General features: G+C 37.2%; 1 protein-coding gene across 5 annotated transcripts in view; it reads left to right on the forward strand.

The window, feature by feature from the left end:
* The first annotated feature begins 2,383 nt into the window (after positions 1 to 2,383).
* The window catches only part of cacna2d4a (calcium channel, voltage-dependent, alpha 2/delta subunit 4a), a 46,697-nt gene continuing 32,268 nt past the window's right edge, over positions 2,384 to 16,812 (forward strand). For 3 of the 5 annotated variants that reach the window (XM_051107823.1, XM_051107826.1, XM_051107824.1), the window contains exons 1-27: positions 2,384 to 2,865; positions 3,910 to 3,991; positions 6,173 to 6,289; positions 6,412 to 6,471; positions 6,548 to 6,710; positions 6,788 to 6,919; positions 7,211 to 7,271; positions 8,326 to 8,476; positions 9,167 to 9,241; positions 9,324 to 9,413; positions 9,495 to 9,608; positions 9,693 to 9,771; positions 10,711 to 10,844; positions 11,004 to 11,021; positions 11,480 to 11,557; positions 12,479 to 12,559; positions 12,689 to 12,763; positions 12,881 to 12,967; positions 13,084 to 13,155; positions 13,278 to 13,339; positions 13,418 to 13,485; positions 13,574 to 13,619; positions 14,138 to 14,235; positions 14,994 to 15,087; positions 15,201 to 15,293; positions 15,630 to 15,760; positions 15,854 to 15,925. In XM_051107823.1, coding sequence (XP_050963780.1) covers positions 2,774 to 2,865; positions 3,910 to 3,991; positions 6,173 to 6,289; positions 6,412 to 6,471; positions 6,548 to 6,710; positions 6,788 to 6,919; positions 7,211 to 7,271; positions 8,326 to 8,476; positions 9,167 to 9,241; positions 9,324 to 9,413; positions 9,495 to 9,608; positions 9,693 to 9,771; positions 10,711 to 10,844; positions 11,004 to 11,021; positions 11,480 to 11,557; positions 12,479 to 12,559; positions 12,689 to 12,763; positions 12,881 to 12,967; positions 13,084 to 13,155; positions 13,278 to 13,339; positions 13,418 to 13,485; positions 13,574 to 13,619; positions 14,138 to 14,235; positions 14,994 to 15,087; positions 15,201 to 15,293; positions 15,630 to 15,760; positions 15,854 to 15,925 — 2,425 coding nt within the window. In that variant the 5' untranslated portion in view covers positions 2,384 to 2,773. The remainder of the gene's footprint in view (positions 2,866 to 3,909; positions 3,992 to 6,172; positions 6,290 to 6,411; positions 6,472 to 6,547; positions 6,711 to 6,787; positions 6,920 to 7,210; positions 7,272 to 8,325; positions 8,477 to 9,166; positions 9,242 to 9,323; positions 9,414 to 9,494; positions 9,609 to 9,692; positions 9,772 to 10,710; positions 10,845 to 11,003; positions 11,022 to 11,479; positions 11,558 to 12,478; positions 12,560 to 12,688; positions 12,764 to 12,880; positions 12,968 to 13,083; positions 13,156 to 13,277; positions 13,340 to 13,417; positions 13,486 to 13,573; positions 13,620 to 14,137; positions 14,236 to 14,993; positions 15,088 to 15,200; positions 15,294 to 15,629; positions 15,761 to 15,853; positions 15,926 to 16,812) is intronic. The other 2 variants (XM_051107825.1, XM_051107827.1) reach the window with 1 other exon arrangement.

The following is a 16,812-nucleotide window of genomic DNA, read 5'->3' on the forward strand; positions in this document are numbered from 1 at the left end:
GCGTCAATCTTCACTGTCACAAGACTGAAATCCTCAGCTCACATCTGCAAGCACAAACACACACACTCAGTGCAGGTGTGTATCTGTCTGGAGGATGGAAGCTCTTATTTATACTAACTGGGTCAGTGGGAAAAATCTAGAGCGTGACATCTGGACACTGACACTCACAATCTAGTGCATGCGTGTTTTAGGAAAAAGAATGTGGACTGTTTTACTAGTGCCTAAAATAAAGCAGGATGATGTAGTTCAGTGATGTAGTTGTTATTAAAATCATACTGCCGTTATTAAATTTAAATGAGATTTCACTGGAGGATAGATGGTTGTTTTGAAGTAAGAGTAAAAGCCCATTTTATTTCACAAAAAGGAAGTTTGTTGAGTTTTTTTTTTTTTTAAAGATCTTTTTAAAAAGACATTAAGTGAAGACAAAAATATTTGGACACTTTTTACAGTACAAAAATTAGCATAATTTCATAATGTGATGAATCAGACTTGTGTGAACACTTGGGCAACGTCGGTCCTGGAGTGCCGATGACCTGCAGAGTTCCAACTCTAATCAAACACAGCTAATCAAGGTCTTCAGGATTACTAGGGCTATAGGCAGGTGAGGGGTTTTTTCAGGGTTGGAACTAAACTCTGCAGGACATCAGCACTCCAGGAGTGATGCTGCCTATCCCTGCAGTAGACTTTAAAAATGACAGTAAAAAAAAAATGGTACAAAAGATTTATTTTCCAAATAAATGCTTTAAATCTATTAAAGAATACTGAAGTTCTTAAAAAAATATTAATCAGCATAACTATTTTAACATTGACAATAAATCGGAATATCAGAATGATTTTTGAAGGCTCATGTGACACTGAAGACTGGAGTAGTGACTGATGAAAATTCAGCTTTGCAATCACAGGAATAAATTACATTTTGAAATATAGCTGCAAGCAGCAATTAAGGGGCCAAGCAAAATTTTTGTTTGAAATTTTCGAACGTTAAAAAATAAATACGACCTTATGTTGTGTCAATCACGTTTACACACTGCCTCCAAAATTTTTGTCCGTCATAAATCAGGTTAGATTTTCTGCGTTTTCGCATCCGTAACAAGCATTTTGACAGAAAAGGATGACGAATACGAAAAAACGCATACGAAAATTTTGGACTCAGTGTGCAATGACCTTTAAAGGGGTCATCGGATGCCCATTTTCCACAAGTTAATATGATTCTTTAGGGTCTTAATGAAAAGTCTATAATATACTTTGGTTAAAAATTCTCAATGGTTGTGTAAAACAACACCCTTTTTACCTTGTCAAAATGAGGTCTGCAAAAATCATCCCATTCTGAGGGATTGTTCCTTTAAATGCAAATGAGCTCTGCTCGCCCCGCCCCTCTCTACTCTCTGTGGAGTAACGAGCTGCTTTGAGAGATTGTTTAGTTTAGCTGCATTTAGCGTATTTAGCAGCGAAACTTGCACATTATTAGTAAAGGTGATTGCAGAGATTTATAAAAAACCCTTATACTCACTTCTGCTGTAGGTGAAGCTGGATCACGAATGATTTGCGTGAACATAGACGCATTTATGTAGATCGGGAGGCGCATTCCCTTCACAAACAAACGTAATCCACTGCATTTTCAGCAGCTCAGATGCCGAGAGTAAATGACGACCACTATGTTCATTATTACATCCAGCAACACAACGATTTCATAACTTCCCGTAAGCGGTTCTATGGGCTGCCATAGACTCCCAGAGCAGATGGAGAAAAGAAATAATAATAAGAAAACAGATACAATAAGTGCCTAAGCACCTTTGGTACTTGGCCCCTAAATATATTAAAATATAAAACATTTATTTTAAATTGCAATAACTTCAAAATATTAGTGTTTTACTGTTTCTGATCAAACAAATGCAGCCTTAGAGAGCATAAGAGAGTTCTTTAATTTCTTTTCTAAAAAAAAACCTGACTCTAAACTTTCGGTAGTGTACATGGTCTAAAAATCACGTTGGGACGTGTTGTTTAAGCTGAGAAATTTAAGAAAATTAAGTTGAGTAAATATCAAGCATCATTTGTTTGCAGCTTGTGCAGTGACATTCATACATTTTAAGTGTGGCTTCAATGTCCAAAAGGAGTTTAGTTTTCCTTCTTTCTGACTGAACAGACCAGGGCTGCCTCCAGAAACACTAATAATCCTCCTCTCGCTCACCCTTTTCTCTTTTACTTTATCTCTCTATTCCAATACATCTGCCCCTCACCCACCCCAGATCTTCTACGTCTCTCGCTCTCTGTCTCTCTCCCCCAATGTGGGAGTGAAGAGTAATCCATGTGGATTATCATAGTGGGGAGGGCAAACTCAGTGTGTGAGCGTATCTGCTTCTGTTTCACTTCCTCCCAGCTGCGTTGAACATAAGATGAGGGTGAGGGAAACCGAAAGACAGGTGGAACTGCAAAAGTTGCCAGCTGGCCAGTCAGTCCGAGTGAAGACATCATCGGTGGGACTCTTAGCGGAAGAAAGAGCGATGATGAGAAGAGAATTATGGAAGGATGAGATGTAAACATCAAGGGGGGATGATCAGGAATGGGGAGAACGAAGCCGGAGGTCATTATTTCAGAAGAACATTCTGGGAAGTTTTTTGTGTCACCCAAAAACACACTTCTGAAGCTTCCGGAGTGTCTTTTGGATGCGATCTAATATCAAGACTAGGTTGGGATTACCGCACACGGTCTGTCTTCAGGATCCGGTGAGCTGGAGATCATACGCACTGCTGTTTTATGCACGTGGTAGGGGTTGATGGGTAGGATGAGGAGCATCACACTGCTCTGGGTGCTGTTTTCAAGTTGGAGCATCCAAACACAAGCTCAGATGAGGATATCGCCCGAGACGTGAGTTCAATTCATCTCTGCACAAGTTTAGCCATCATGCTTTAACATGCCAACAACCCCATGAATACAAAATCTACACAATGTAAGAGAAAGCTTTAGGCTCTTTATTGCTAAGTTCAACAAAATATCTCACACTTGTATTTTACCCTCAGACATTTATATAGAAACTCAAAGCAAGCAGATGAACCAATAATAGCACTCTTTTGATTCCTTGTGCAGAACTGCAGTATTTCTCCAAATCTAATCTTAATGCTTGCAGGTCATGACCTGCACACCTCCTGTCCTCCCTTGTATAAAGCCAAAATACTGTAAGCCAAAGCTTAACCTCCACTGGCAACATTCACTCAAAATCCACACACACAGCCTGTTTGAACAGACTTAATTTAATTCCTGAAAGTCAGAACTATAGAAAACACCAACACAAACCTTAATAAGCTTAAAATCTTTAGTGGTCACACTAACAGAGCAAAAGCATAAAATTGTGACCCAGGGTTTTCGTTAACAATGATTTCTCTCACTATCAGTTGATGACGGCAGCCTGAAATCCTCCGCTTTATTAATTACTCACGGTTTGTTCCAAACCCGTAAGACCTTCGTTCATCATTGGAACACAAATTAGGATATTTTTGATAAAATCCAACAGCTTTCTGTCCCTGCAAAGACAGCAACGCAATGGACACGTTTTAAGGCCCAGAAAGGTAGTAAGGACATCGTTAAAATAGTCCATGTGACATCAGCGGTTCAACTTTCATTTTATGAAGCTACGAAAACAAAAATAGCGACTTTATTCAACAATTTCTACTCTTCCGTGTCAGTCTTGGATGTGTGTTCACAGTACCATGTTACAAAAGTATTATCATAGCTTCATAAAATTAAATTTGAACCACATATGTTACGTGGACTATTTTAACGATGTCCTTATTATCTTTCTGGGCCTTGAACGTGGTAGTTGCGTTGCTGTCTATACAGGGTCAGAGAGCCCTCGGATTTAATTTTAAAATGTAAGGAAGATGTCTAATGCTTTTCTGTTGGTATTCTGAACAGGGTTCAACAGTGGGCCGAGACCTTTGGAAAACAGCTTTCGGCCTTGTCGAACAGATACTCAGGCGCTCAACTCTTACAGAAGGTTTGTCTATAGAGACAGTAGAAGATGAAAATCTGATTTTACCCCCAAAGCAATCAGGGATATTTCCGCTATTGTCTGATAATCTGCAGAGGAAGCAGGTTTTATCCGTAAATCACTAAACTGCTAGTAAATGTCACATGCAGCTGTGTCGAGTTATCCGGCATCTGTTTAAATTTACACTACACTCTAATTAACATTACTTTGTACTGTTAACCATAGACCCGGTGCCAGCCTACAAGCAGCCCATCTGCCTACCAGAGAGTTGTATAACGACCAGTTTATATCTGACCTGAATATGTGGGCGTTCTTTCACCTTAAGGGCCTTTATTAGTGTAGCACAACAGCAGGATGTGCCTAAACAGTAAGGCAGGAAGAGGATTAACCTTCCGAGACTGCTGCATCTCCTCCTCCCTCTATTCTTTTTCTTTCTTTTTTTCCCCTTTTGTTTTTGTGTCTCTAATCTAAGCTCATGGTACTCTTACAGTGTTGTGTGGAGGTGGATTATCCCTGTCTGACCTCCTGTTTCCTCCTGGCCTATACGGGCAGAGGGCAGGACTCATTGCTTTGGACACAGATTGAGATTCAGCTCCCATTGGCCTTTGATACTGAACAATGATCTAGAACTTGGCCTTTGCTTTTGCGGTTATCAGAGTGATCTGCTGTTTATTGTTTTCTGAATTCTGACTTCAACAGCGCACTGCAAAGCTTTTGTCCTAGAAACATCATTTATGATTACAGAAATAGACTGTGAATTGTTGTGATGCTTATCATAGTTCCTCTGTAGGTATAGTTTCATGTTCTTTTTTTTTCTTCTTTGTTACTGCCTATTGTAGTTATTGTTATTGTAAAGTGACCTAGGTGCTTTATGAAATAAAAGAATTATTCTTCATCATCTTATTATTATTATTTAAAGCTATAGTTCACCCAAAAGTGAAAATTACACCATGATTTACTCACCCTCAAACCATCATAGGTGTATATGACTTTCTTCTTTCAGACGAATACAGAGTTACTTTAAAAGTTAGAGTTACATTAAACAAATGTCCTGGCTCTTCACAGCTTTATAATGGCAGTGAATGGGTGTTGAGATTTTGAAGCCCAAAAAAGTTCATTCATCCATCATAAAAAGTACTCCACACGACTCTAAGGCCTTCTGAAGCAGAGTGATGCATTTGTGTAAGAAAAATAACCATATTTAAAACTTTATAAATGTAATCTCTAGTTTCCGCATACTGTCATATGCGCGTTTACGAGAGAGTGGCGTTCCAACGGATGGTGTATAACATAACGTAAGCTCCGGTCAGAAGTGATGAATGCAAAACAAAACACTGGTCACAACTCATAAGTACAAAATGAGGATTTGTAAAGAAAAATGTTAAAAATGTTGTTTAGACATAAGCCAAAAAAGACTGGTTTTCCTTTGCTGTAAACAAAACTTGGTTCTTGTGAGACTAGCATATTCTCACCGGAGTTTACGTTACGTTTATAAAGTTTTAAATGTGGATATTTTTCTTACACAAACACATCGCTTCACTTCAAAAGGCCTTTATTAACCCCTGGAGCTGTGTGGAGCACTTTTTATAATGGATGGACGCACTTTTTTGGGCTTCAAAATCTCAACACACATTCACAGCCATTATAAAGCTTGGAAGAGCCAGGACATTTTTAAATTTAACTCTAATTGTATTTGTCTGAAAGAAGAATGTCACATACACCTAGGATGTCTTGAGTGTGAGTAAATCATGGGGTAATTTTCATTTTTAGGTGGACTATCCCTTTAAATCTGCAAATACATATTATTATTTTTTTTTTTTATGAAAAACTGATCTTTTAGGGGTAGGGTAATGCCCCATTCACACGGGGGCGTCAGCATTAACGCTTCACAGAAGCTTCACGCTGATTGGCCAGCGTCTGCACCGAACAGGACTGGCTCTATTTATTGGGTATATTTGCTATATACAGGCGATCTGACTGGTTGACACCTGCATTGGCGCTTGAAAAGTACACAGTACACAGTACAGCTGACCCATAATTTAGTGCGGCAACACTTGACGTCACTCCATTCAAAGTAAATGAAGAGCGTTAACGTTGACGCCCCATGTGAATGGGGTAAAGCTAATTAGATTTATTATACACTAACCCACCTTTTATTTAAGTAAATGTATATGTGTCTGTGTGTAGAAATATAAAGATGTGGAGCCCATAGTCAAGATGCAGGAAGTGGATGGTTTAAAGATGGTGAAGGAATTTGCTGAAGAAATGGAGAACATGCTGGGCAGAAAAATGAAATCGGTCAAGGTCAGAGATATCAGTGTTTTATCATAATGCTCTGAACAGTTGTAAAATTCTATCAAAATAATTATATCTGTTTTTAATAAGAGGGTGATCTACTAATTTATATTTTTATGCTTTATGTATAGAGAATGGCAGAGACAGTGGAGGATGCAGATTTTTATCATGAATATAATGCAACATTAGGGGTGAGCCATCTATTCATTCTTCCATCTATCCCCTCAATCCCTCAGTCTATACTCAAATACACTTGTTCTTCTGCAGTTTGATTATTACAATTCCATGATGATTAACACATTGGATGAGGATGGGAACTTTGTAGAGCTGGGGGGCGAATTTCCTCTGGAGGAGAACGAACACTTCAACAAACTGCCTGTCAATACCCAGCAAAGTGTCGTACAAGTGCCCACCAATGTCTATAACAAAGGTGAGATGCAGAAATGAATTGGTTTATTTTCATCCCTGATTACAAAAAGATAAAGCAAATCTCTCTGTGTCTCTCAGATCCTGATATTCTGAACGGGGTGTTTATGTCAGAAGCGCTGAATGACATCTTCACCAGTAACTTTGAGAAAGACCCGACTCTAACCTGGCAGTACTTCGGCAGCTCAACAGGATTTTTCAGACTTTACCCTGGTAATCTTCACACAACAGCCTTACTCCTTTAAATGCAATATTGCAGGTTACGACACAAAACATGCATTTCTCTGAAAGAGAGCTGGAAGTCTGACTGACATCGAATTACTGGTGTAATTAGTGGTGACAGTGACTCAGACTCTTCGCTCTGCCTCTCCTATTCATCATCATGTCATCACACTATTGAAACCCGATAAACTCAAGCCTCCCAGTTACATATATGAACACAGAAATCCTTCTTTCTCTCATGGAGATTAGACTGTAATCATAATGATTTCTACACTCTTTAAGGTATCAAGTGGACACCTGATGAAAATGGAGTCGTCACTTTTGATGGCAGGAATCGCAACTGGTGAGTCTTTGAATGTGTTGATTAAATATTATTAAATATCAATTACAAATATTTAATCTGACACAGCATCGTAAAAATGTGTCATGGTAGTATAGGTTCAAACCTGCGACAAATGATGGACTACTGATTTGTGATAGCTGTTTTTTCACCTCTATTAACCACTGAGAACTTAAAGGGACATCAAGATTAGTGATTTGGCTGCAGTCCAGGGTCAAGAAGCAGCAGGTCTGATCTCAGTGCAAGATTTTAATCTTGATTCCTTTCCGTGACTAACTGCTGCATCTGCCCAGTTTCCTCAAACACCTTCTGCCAGGACTAACGCTATTACAGCTAATGCTCACAATCCCGTTAGCAGTAATGAACGTGGAGTACAGACCCGTTGTCTTGTGTTACATTCCTCTATCTGAACAGATCACTGTGTTGCTTATATGTAATTTGAGTAGTTCTGTTACATACTAAGTTAAATAAACACAAGTTAATTAAAAAAGGTGTTTAGCAGACTACTACTATAATGTTCAGTAATGTAAGTTTCAGCTCTCTGTCACCTTCTTATGGTGATCTCATTACTTCCTTCTCTCAGAACATTACGTAGATGAGATTTCACACACTGTTATCTGGTTGAGGAATTATTACTGTGAAAGGTCTCGACTGTTTGTCAGTGGTCATCTAAGCTAGTGTTATTTAAACTATTTTTTATATTATTTTCTTTGCACATAAAAAAGTATTCTTGTAGCTTCATAAAATTAAGGTTGGATCACTGATGTCACATGGAATATTTTAACAAAGTCCTTACAATCTTACTGTGCCTTGAACGTGTCTGTTTCGATGTTGTCTATGCAAGCTCTTGGATTTCAACAAAAATATCTTAATTAGTGTTCCAAAGATGAATGAAAGACTTATGGGTTTGGAACAACATAAGGGTGAAAAATTAATGACAGAATTTTCATTTTTGTGTGAACTATCCCTTTCAGTTAAGGTTTTTCATCTAATATTTATACTTTATTTAGTAAAAATTAAAAAATAAAACTACATTTTAGTTTTTTCTCCTTCTCAGGTACATCCAGGCAGCCACGTCCCCCAAAGACATCATCATCGCTGTGGACATTAGCGGAAGTATGAAGGGTTTGAGGCTCACCATTGCTAAACACACCATCAATACCATTCTAGACACACTTGGCGAAAACGACTTTGTCAACGTCATTGCGGTAAGAACAGAAATCCTCTACACTATTGCAGATTTTGAGGGGTGTTCCTCAGGGTTCTGTTTTGGGACCTGTTTTGATTTTAATATTAATAATGTTAATTTTAATTGATTTATTGTGGTGCACTTAAAATACACCAAGCTGTGTCCTCACTACAGAGTACTTTTTATGTTGTGCAATAGAGTTTTTGTGACCTAAAAACCTGACTTTGAACATAACGAGAACTAAAGCCATGTTATTTTTAAGATCAAAGAAGCAAGTGTCAAATCAGCTATCACTCAAAAGTTTACAGGGACTATAATTGAGGTAGAATATAAATATAAAATTTTTTAAAACCCATGTTAATCAATTACGGACAAAACTGCTAAAGCTGAGGTTCTATTACAGAAATAAACCCTGATTTTCATTTGAGGCAAAAAGAAGATTAGTTTCTGCCACTTTTATGCCAACCATTGATTATGGAGACATTCTGTATAAATCAGCATCTAACAAACTTTTATGTTTCTTGGATACTTTGTATCATGGTACACTTTATATTAAATTGTACTGTTAGTATTCATCATTGTATAATAGAATTGGTTGGTCGTCATTATCAACACAGAGATGTAAGCACTGGTACCTGTTTACATGACTTTTACACCTAATATTAATAATAACATTTTAATATTTTACTAATATTTTCTCTATTTTTAGTACAGTGATTACGTCCGGTATGTAGAGCCCTGTTTTAAAGGCATTCTGGTACAGGCCGACCTGGATAACCGTGAGGTAACGTTTTGTTTACTTGCGCAAAGCAGTGAATTCTGAGATTTTAATATTTTCTGTACTCATCCATCCTATTTATTTTTAGCACTTTAAACTTTTGGTGGAGGAGTTGCAGGTGAAAGGTGAAGGAAAGGTGAAGAAAGCCATAAAAGAGTCCTTCAAGATTCTCAACGAGGTGAGTGTGTTAGTGTTTGGGGGAAGAAAAGTATATCCATATGGAAGTATTGATATATCAAAAGTTTGTTTGTGTGTGTAGGCAGCAGCAGAAGGCAGGGGTAGTTTATGTAACCAGGCAATCATGTTGATCACCGATGGAGCCATGGAAGATTTCCAGCAGGTGTTTGAGGAGTTCAACTGGCCAGAACGCAAGGTAACAAATGCACACACTATGGAGTAACTATGGATACATGTTTAACGTGTGCATAATCTGATAACACAATATGCTCTCAAACAGGTGCGCGTGTTCACGTATCTGATTGGACGAGAGCTAACATTTGCTGACAATGTCAAATGGATTGCCTGCAACAATAAAGGTGAGATCTGCCTTAAATAAAACAGAACATTATGGGAGACCACCCAAGCTAGTGACGTCTATTATTTGAAGAGAGTTGCAAAAACAGATAACTTTAATTTTCAAAAATCATGTTTTTTTTATTGTTATCATGTTTTTATTGTGTTTTATTATGTTTGTTAGCTGTATTTTTTAGTTATTTTTACTTTATATCAAAACAACCCAACTGAAGTTTGATTGAGATTAATTGGAATGCACAATGAAAAAACATGATTTTCGAAATCTGTTTTTTTGCAAAATAAAATCATAATTTGTACAGAAAATATATAATTTGTACAGTAGGCTTTTTATAATGCTTTCCACTGTTTCCTACAAAGCTGTTTTTTTAGCCCCACAGTTTCAATTTCCATGAGTTTTTAGAGATAAAAAAAACATATTATAATATTAATTATACACAATTACAATATTTATTATTTTAAAATTCACTTTTATTTTTATATATCTTTTTTTAAATCTGATTTTTAGTAATTTTCTTACTTGCATTTGTCATTTCATATTTTTTATATTTTTATAGTGTTAATTACTTTTTATATTTTTACTTTAAGTTTAATTTATTCAGTTTATTGATTTTAGTAAAATTTAATATATATTTTCCTTATTTCTGTTTAATTCCAATTACCATTTTTTATAGTTTTAGTTAACAATAACAACACTGATCACAAAGTTGTCAGACACAGTTTGACAGACTTGCGCAAATTAATATTGACAACACCTTCTTCAAGCCTGAAAATGACAATGTAAAAAAAAAAAAAAAAAAAAGTCTTGTTATTTCCCTTCTTTCCACAAACTGTTCTAATAGAATGATAATTAAATTTTGTGACAGCTATGCCCTCTGCTGGTAACAGATAAATAAATCAACCCCATGTTCTCATCACTGTTGTTTTTGTGTGCTTGTAATTAGGTTACTACACTCATATCTCTACTCTGGCGGATGTACAGGAGAATGTAATGGAATATCTTCATGTGCTGAGCAGGCCAATGGTCATCGATCATGATCATGACATCATTTGGACAGAGGCTTACATGGACAGTGTGGTGAGCTGCTTACCTTTTCTCATTCACTCTCTCGTTCCTTTTATAGACGTCAATACTGTACACAATAGGTCATACTGCATATTGTCCCAAAACTTCATATTGATCCTTTTTGCCTTCATTAATCATGAACCTCTCGTTACGTCTGTCATCTTATTCCAGCTACCCAATACAGCTGAGGTAAACTCTCAGTAGATCAAAAAATTAAGTACATCTAAATGCAGTAGTTTGTGTGTTCTTGCAATTCAGTTCCTAGAAGTTCCTTGTTAGATACAATTTAGTTGTAAATGTTTTAATTTAATTAAACGTCTGGTAGAGTTTTAGATGTTTCTTCTGAATTTTGTGGGTGCAAATTTTGAGAAGATCACTACAACAACGTACAAAGGCAGATGTGTTTGGCTCGACAATTTGGCTTCACATGCTCAGGAAACTGATATCTATTCAACTAAAACTCTCAGTTTCACTGTTGCTGTAGCTACTGTATTTTGCTGTTTGGTAGAACAATAAGAAACTGATTTCACCTACCAGAGAAGCACCTGCTTTTGGTGGAAGTTTTCTGTGGTCTTGTTCAGCTTGCTTCACAGGCCTGGCTGGGGTTTACCATTAGTTCAGTCCATGTCGTCTCTCTCATCTTTCAGCTTTTTAACACACAAGCCGAGAGCTTGCTGTTGATGACCTCTGTGGCCATGCCTGTGTTCAGCAAGAAAGAAGAAACAGTGAGTTGCCAAAAACAAACTTTAAAGCTTCAGCTCTCTCTGAAATAACCCCTGACCTGCCTAAAAAATCTCTTTCATTCAGTTCATGTAATTCAGTCTCATTCAAAAAGGAGGGTGGAAGAATTATGAATGTGTAAAAATGAAATTATGTAATTAAAACAGCTATTGCTGTTGTTGTCATGATAAAAACTATGACCTAGATACAGGAGAATTAAGAGATAAAACCTGTTTTAATAAATAATGATAACGATAAGTTGTTTTGAATGAACCCGCTAACTGAATTATTCAAATATTTACTCATAAAATTGCAGGATAACTTTTTTAATGATTCGAATCATTGGTATGAATCAAAATGCTCACTATTTGTTATTTTTACATGTTAATGTACCATTTTTCCTGTTAAACCCCACTGGAAGTTTGTGATAATGGTAACTGAGATAAAGTACAATATACGGGAAGCTCGTCACATCCTTGTTTATAAACACCGATAACAAAACATTAACTCTCATATAATCCAACGAAAACATTAAATATGCAATTTACAACAGTCTTAACCTGTTTGTCGAATATATACCGCTACAATTTGAATGTATAATCCAACTTTTGTACCTAAAAAGGCGATAAGATTTGATAATAACACGCTCAGGTGGTATTTCCTCAATAACGGCTTTCCCGCCTCTGACGGAGAGAGCGCGGGAACGCGCTTATATAACCAGCGACAACTAATCAATAACTGATAATTATGTCGTCGACAGGTGTTATTAATATTTACATAGTTTTCGTTTTTAACCATTTATACACTTAGATTATCTTTAAAAAATGTCATATTTTAAGTTTTTTGAGGTTGTGGTGGTCAAATTCAATTAAAATGCATTGATTTTTCAATGTTCTTAATTCTAATTTTGCTCCTTTTGTCTGTAGCTGTCTCACGGGATCCTTCTTGGTGTGGTTGGCACTGATGTCCCCTTAAAAGAGCTCATGAAATTGGCTCCTCGATACAAGGTGCCTTCATAATGTCTTCAGTACTGTTTACACTACCACTGATCACAGATCAGAGAAATGATTATAGGCCTAAATGTGATTTTGCTGAATCATTTGCTGTTTCGACTTATCTTTTCTCACCCGCTTTAGCTGGGAGTTCACGGCTATGCATTCTTAAACACTAATAATGGGTATATACTCTCTCATCCTGACCTTCGACCTTTGGTGAGCTCCATGCTTTTCCTTTTAGAGATCTTTCACCTTAATACTCATATAAGCTGATTACATTGTGTTATTAGTTTGTATCATATTAAAGTGAATGTTTTCTATATGTTGTATTAGTATAAAGATGGTAAGAAGCTGAGGCCAAAGCCGAATTATAACAGTGTGGATCTGTCAGAGGTGGAGTGGGAAGATACAGAAGATGCAGTAAGTGGAACAACACACACATACGTAGAAATAAACATACAGTGCACACACTCTCATCAAGCCATTTTTAGATCAATCGCTTCAAGGTGTTTGTGTGTGGTGTTTTGATCCTCTAGTTAAGAACAGCGATGGTAAAAGGGGAAAGTGGGACACTCTTTCTGGACGTCAGAGCAACAGTAGAGAAAGGAGTGAGTTGATTTCGACCTTTAAGTCGCTTTTTAGAAGTTTTCTTCAGTTGGATTCATTCTTTTATCTCATGATAGTCTAGCTGTGACTGTCATACTTACATGCTAGCATCTTCCCTTCTCAGAAAAGAGTTGTTTTCCTGAAAAATGAGTATTTTTACACGACCATTAATGAAACTCCATTTAGGTGAGTAGTGATAATACATATTTACATCTCTGCTAAGTGTGAGACTTCTGGACTTACATTGTGCGTCTCTATTGTCAGTCTTGGAATTGTACTTACCAAAGGTCACGGGAAGAATGCCTTCACTGGAAATGTTTCAGTTGAAGAAGGTAAAGATTTTCAGATTAGTACCTGCAAAATAAAGATCATTTGCCTGCCTGTTTGTAATTCATCTCAGCTGTGTTTTTCTGTTTATAGGCCTACATGACCTGACTGCTTCTGATGTCACTATTGCTAATGAATGGTAGGTGTTATTAAAGACTAAAGACCATGTGACCCTGGACCACAAAACCAGTCATAAGGGTCAACTTTTCGAAATTGAGACTTATACATAAGCAGAAAGCTGAATATGCGCTCCATTGATGTATGGTTTGTTAGGACAGAACACTATTTGGCTGAGATACATTTCAATATATGGAATCTGAGGGTGCAAAAAAAATAAAATAAAAAAAATTGAGAAAATCACCTTTAAAGTTGTCCAAATGAAGTTCTCAGCAATGCATATTACTAAACAAAAATTAAGTTTTGATATATTTACAGTAGAAACTTCACAAAATATCTTCATGGAACATCATCTTAATTTCCTAATGATTTTTGAAGAAAAATAAATCATTTTGACCCATACAATGTATTTTTGGCTATTGCTACAAATATACCCCAGTGACTTAAGACTGGTTTTGTGGTCCAGGGTCACATATTAGGTTGTTTTTAACATCTGAAATAATGCAATATACTCCAATCTGATGGTTTTTGATATTTCAGGACATACTGTGAGACTGACATCGATCCACATCACCGCAAACTTACACAGTTTCAGGCTGTGGTTCGGTATCTAACAGGAAAAGAACCAGACCTGGAATGTGAGTTTTGTGTTTTAACCTGCCATTTCATTTTATTTTATATTTACTTATATTCATGTTCAATTACAAATAAGCAAAAACAAAAGCATTTTATTAAAAAAGTAGCCAACAAGGTGCTTGAAAATGAAAATTCTCTCATCGTTTACTCACCCTCAAGTTGTTGCAAACCTGTATGAGTTTCATTTTTCTGTTGAACAAAAAAAAGATGATGTTTGGTAACCAAACAGTTGACGGCAGCCATTGACTTTCATAGTATTTTTACCATACCAGCAGCTGCTTGGTTTCCAACATTCTTTGTGCTCAACAGAAGAAAGAAACTCGTACAGGTTTGGAACAACTGAGGGTGAGTAAATGATAATAATTTTCATTTTTAGGTGAACTGTCCCTTTAAGCAACAAACATTAACGCTCTGTTACAAAACCCAGTGAAATGCATATTCATTTTTCACTGTAAAATATCAATAATAATTGGTCATTTTAAACAAAAAATGATTATTTTACAGAACATTTCTTTGTTTTTGTGTTTATTAGAGTAGCACACTGTTGTTTTAACATTAAACCCCATTTGTAGCCTATGTAGAGCATTTCACACTGCCTACTTACAAGGTTACATGTAGGTTGGGATGCTGCTTGCTAGGTTTTGGAGTAGAGCTAAACATGTAAATCATCTCATTTGTACCTTTTATTCTCTGTATACATCATAACCATTTTGTTATGCAATTAAACTAAATGATGTTACGTCTTCTGTCTGTACTTCAGGTGATGAAAGACTTCTGCAGCAGACTCTGTTTGACGCAGTGGTCACAGCTCCTATGGAAGCCTACTGGACCGCACTGCTGCTCAACGCCTCCGGGTAAAACTTCCCACCCATACACACACACACAGCGTCACAGACAAGTTTCATTAGTCAAATACGTGCTCGGCCGTGACCTTTCTCATTCTTTTACTCGCCTCCGTCGTGTGCAGCATTGATGGGGGTGTGGAGACGGCGTTCCTGGGCACACGCTCCGGCCTCATGAGAATGATCAGATATGTCGGCGTAGAGAAACGTGTGGCGAAGTGAGTACCTTTAATCAAGAGCTCCCGCTGGGTGCGTCACGACTCAACCGCATAGACCGCATCTGCATTGTCAGAGGTTTCCTTAAGGCCACTCACTCCCACAGCACATCATATAACTTTCATCAGCATGCACTCTAAAATACACCAGACGCTGGGGAGATAAAAAGGACAGACAGTAAAACAGAATGTGGTATTATGGGAATAAACCTTAGGTATACATAAATGTGGCTATTGATAAATCAATGAACAAATGTTAACCATCATAATCAGCATAAATAACCATTGACCAGTAGTCGCATCTGAATACACACTGATGCTTTGACGGTTTCTTTGCAGAAAATTCTTATCTCCATTGGATAAGGAGAATATTTTTACCCTGGACCACTTCCCTGTTTGGTATCGGCGTGCTGCAGAGAATCCAGCTGGACGCTTTTTGTACTACGTCCCTATAGATGACAGCACACAAGGTAGCCTGCACCATGCAGTTTACATCATACAGACTAGGAGGCTTCACACCCTGTTGAGTGTACTGTGCTCAGTACTTTTTTCTTTTCCTGCAGTGGATGGCAGGTTTGTGATTGCTATCACGTCTGTTACAGTCTCTGTGAACAAAAAGACAGCAGTTGCTGGAGGTACGATTTTCCCTTTTAATCATTGTTTTTATTAGTCTGTGCTGATGAAAAGCCGCCCACTGAGATGCTATTATCTTTGTCCATTTTAACTATGTCAGTAAGCGCATGTGCCCATGCACGGGGTTTACCTCCTCATGAACATCTCTTTTCCTCAACATGAACTTTTGTGCTATTTCTTCTGTACTCCTGAAAACACACAATATTTATGACTTGTATTAAAGAGTTACTCCACCCCAAAATGAACATTTTGTCATTAATCACTTACCCCCATGTCGTTCCAAATCTGTGAAAGCTTCGTTCGTCTTCGGAACACAATTTAAGATATTTTGAATGAAAACCGGGAGGTTTGTGACTGTCCCATTGACTGTCAAGTAAATACCACTGTCAAGGCCCAGAAAAGTATGAAAGACTTCATCAAAATAGTCCATCTGCCATCATTGTTTCAACCATAATTTTACAAAGCTACGAGAATATTTTGTTCAAATCAAATTGTAAATAAAGGCAGAAGGCGTACGCTGTTTGCGTCCAGCGGATATTCTCCAAAATGTCGCTACGGTGACGCGGAGGAGACGAATTGTCGAATAAAGTCGTTATTTTTGTTTTCTTTGCGTACAAAAAGTATTCTCGTAGCTTTGTAAAATTACGGTTGAAACACTGATGGCAGATGGACTATTTTGATGATGTCTTTCATATTTTTCTAGGCCTCAACAGTGGTATTTACTTGACAGTCAATGGGACAGTCACAAACCTCCTGGTTTTCATCCAAAATATCTTAAATTGTGTTCCGAAGATGAACGAAGCTTTTACGGGTTTGGAACGACATGGGGTTAAGTGATTAATGACAAAAATTCATTTTGGCTTTAATGCATTTATGAAAGGAAAAAAAC

This window comes from Labeo rohita, chromosome 4 (assembly GCF_022985175.1).
Source record: "Labeo rohita strain BAU-BD-2019 chromosome 4, IGBB_LRoh.1.0, whole genome shotgun sequence".
NCBI classification, from domain to species: domain Eukaryota; kingdom Metazoa; phylum Chordata; class Actinopteri; order Cypriniformes; family Cyprinidae; genus Labeo; species Labeo rohita.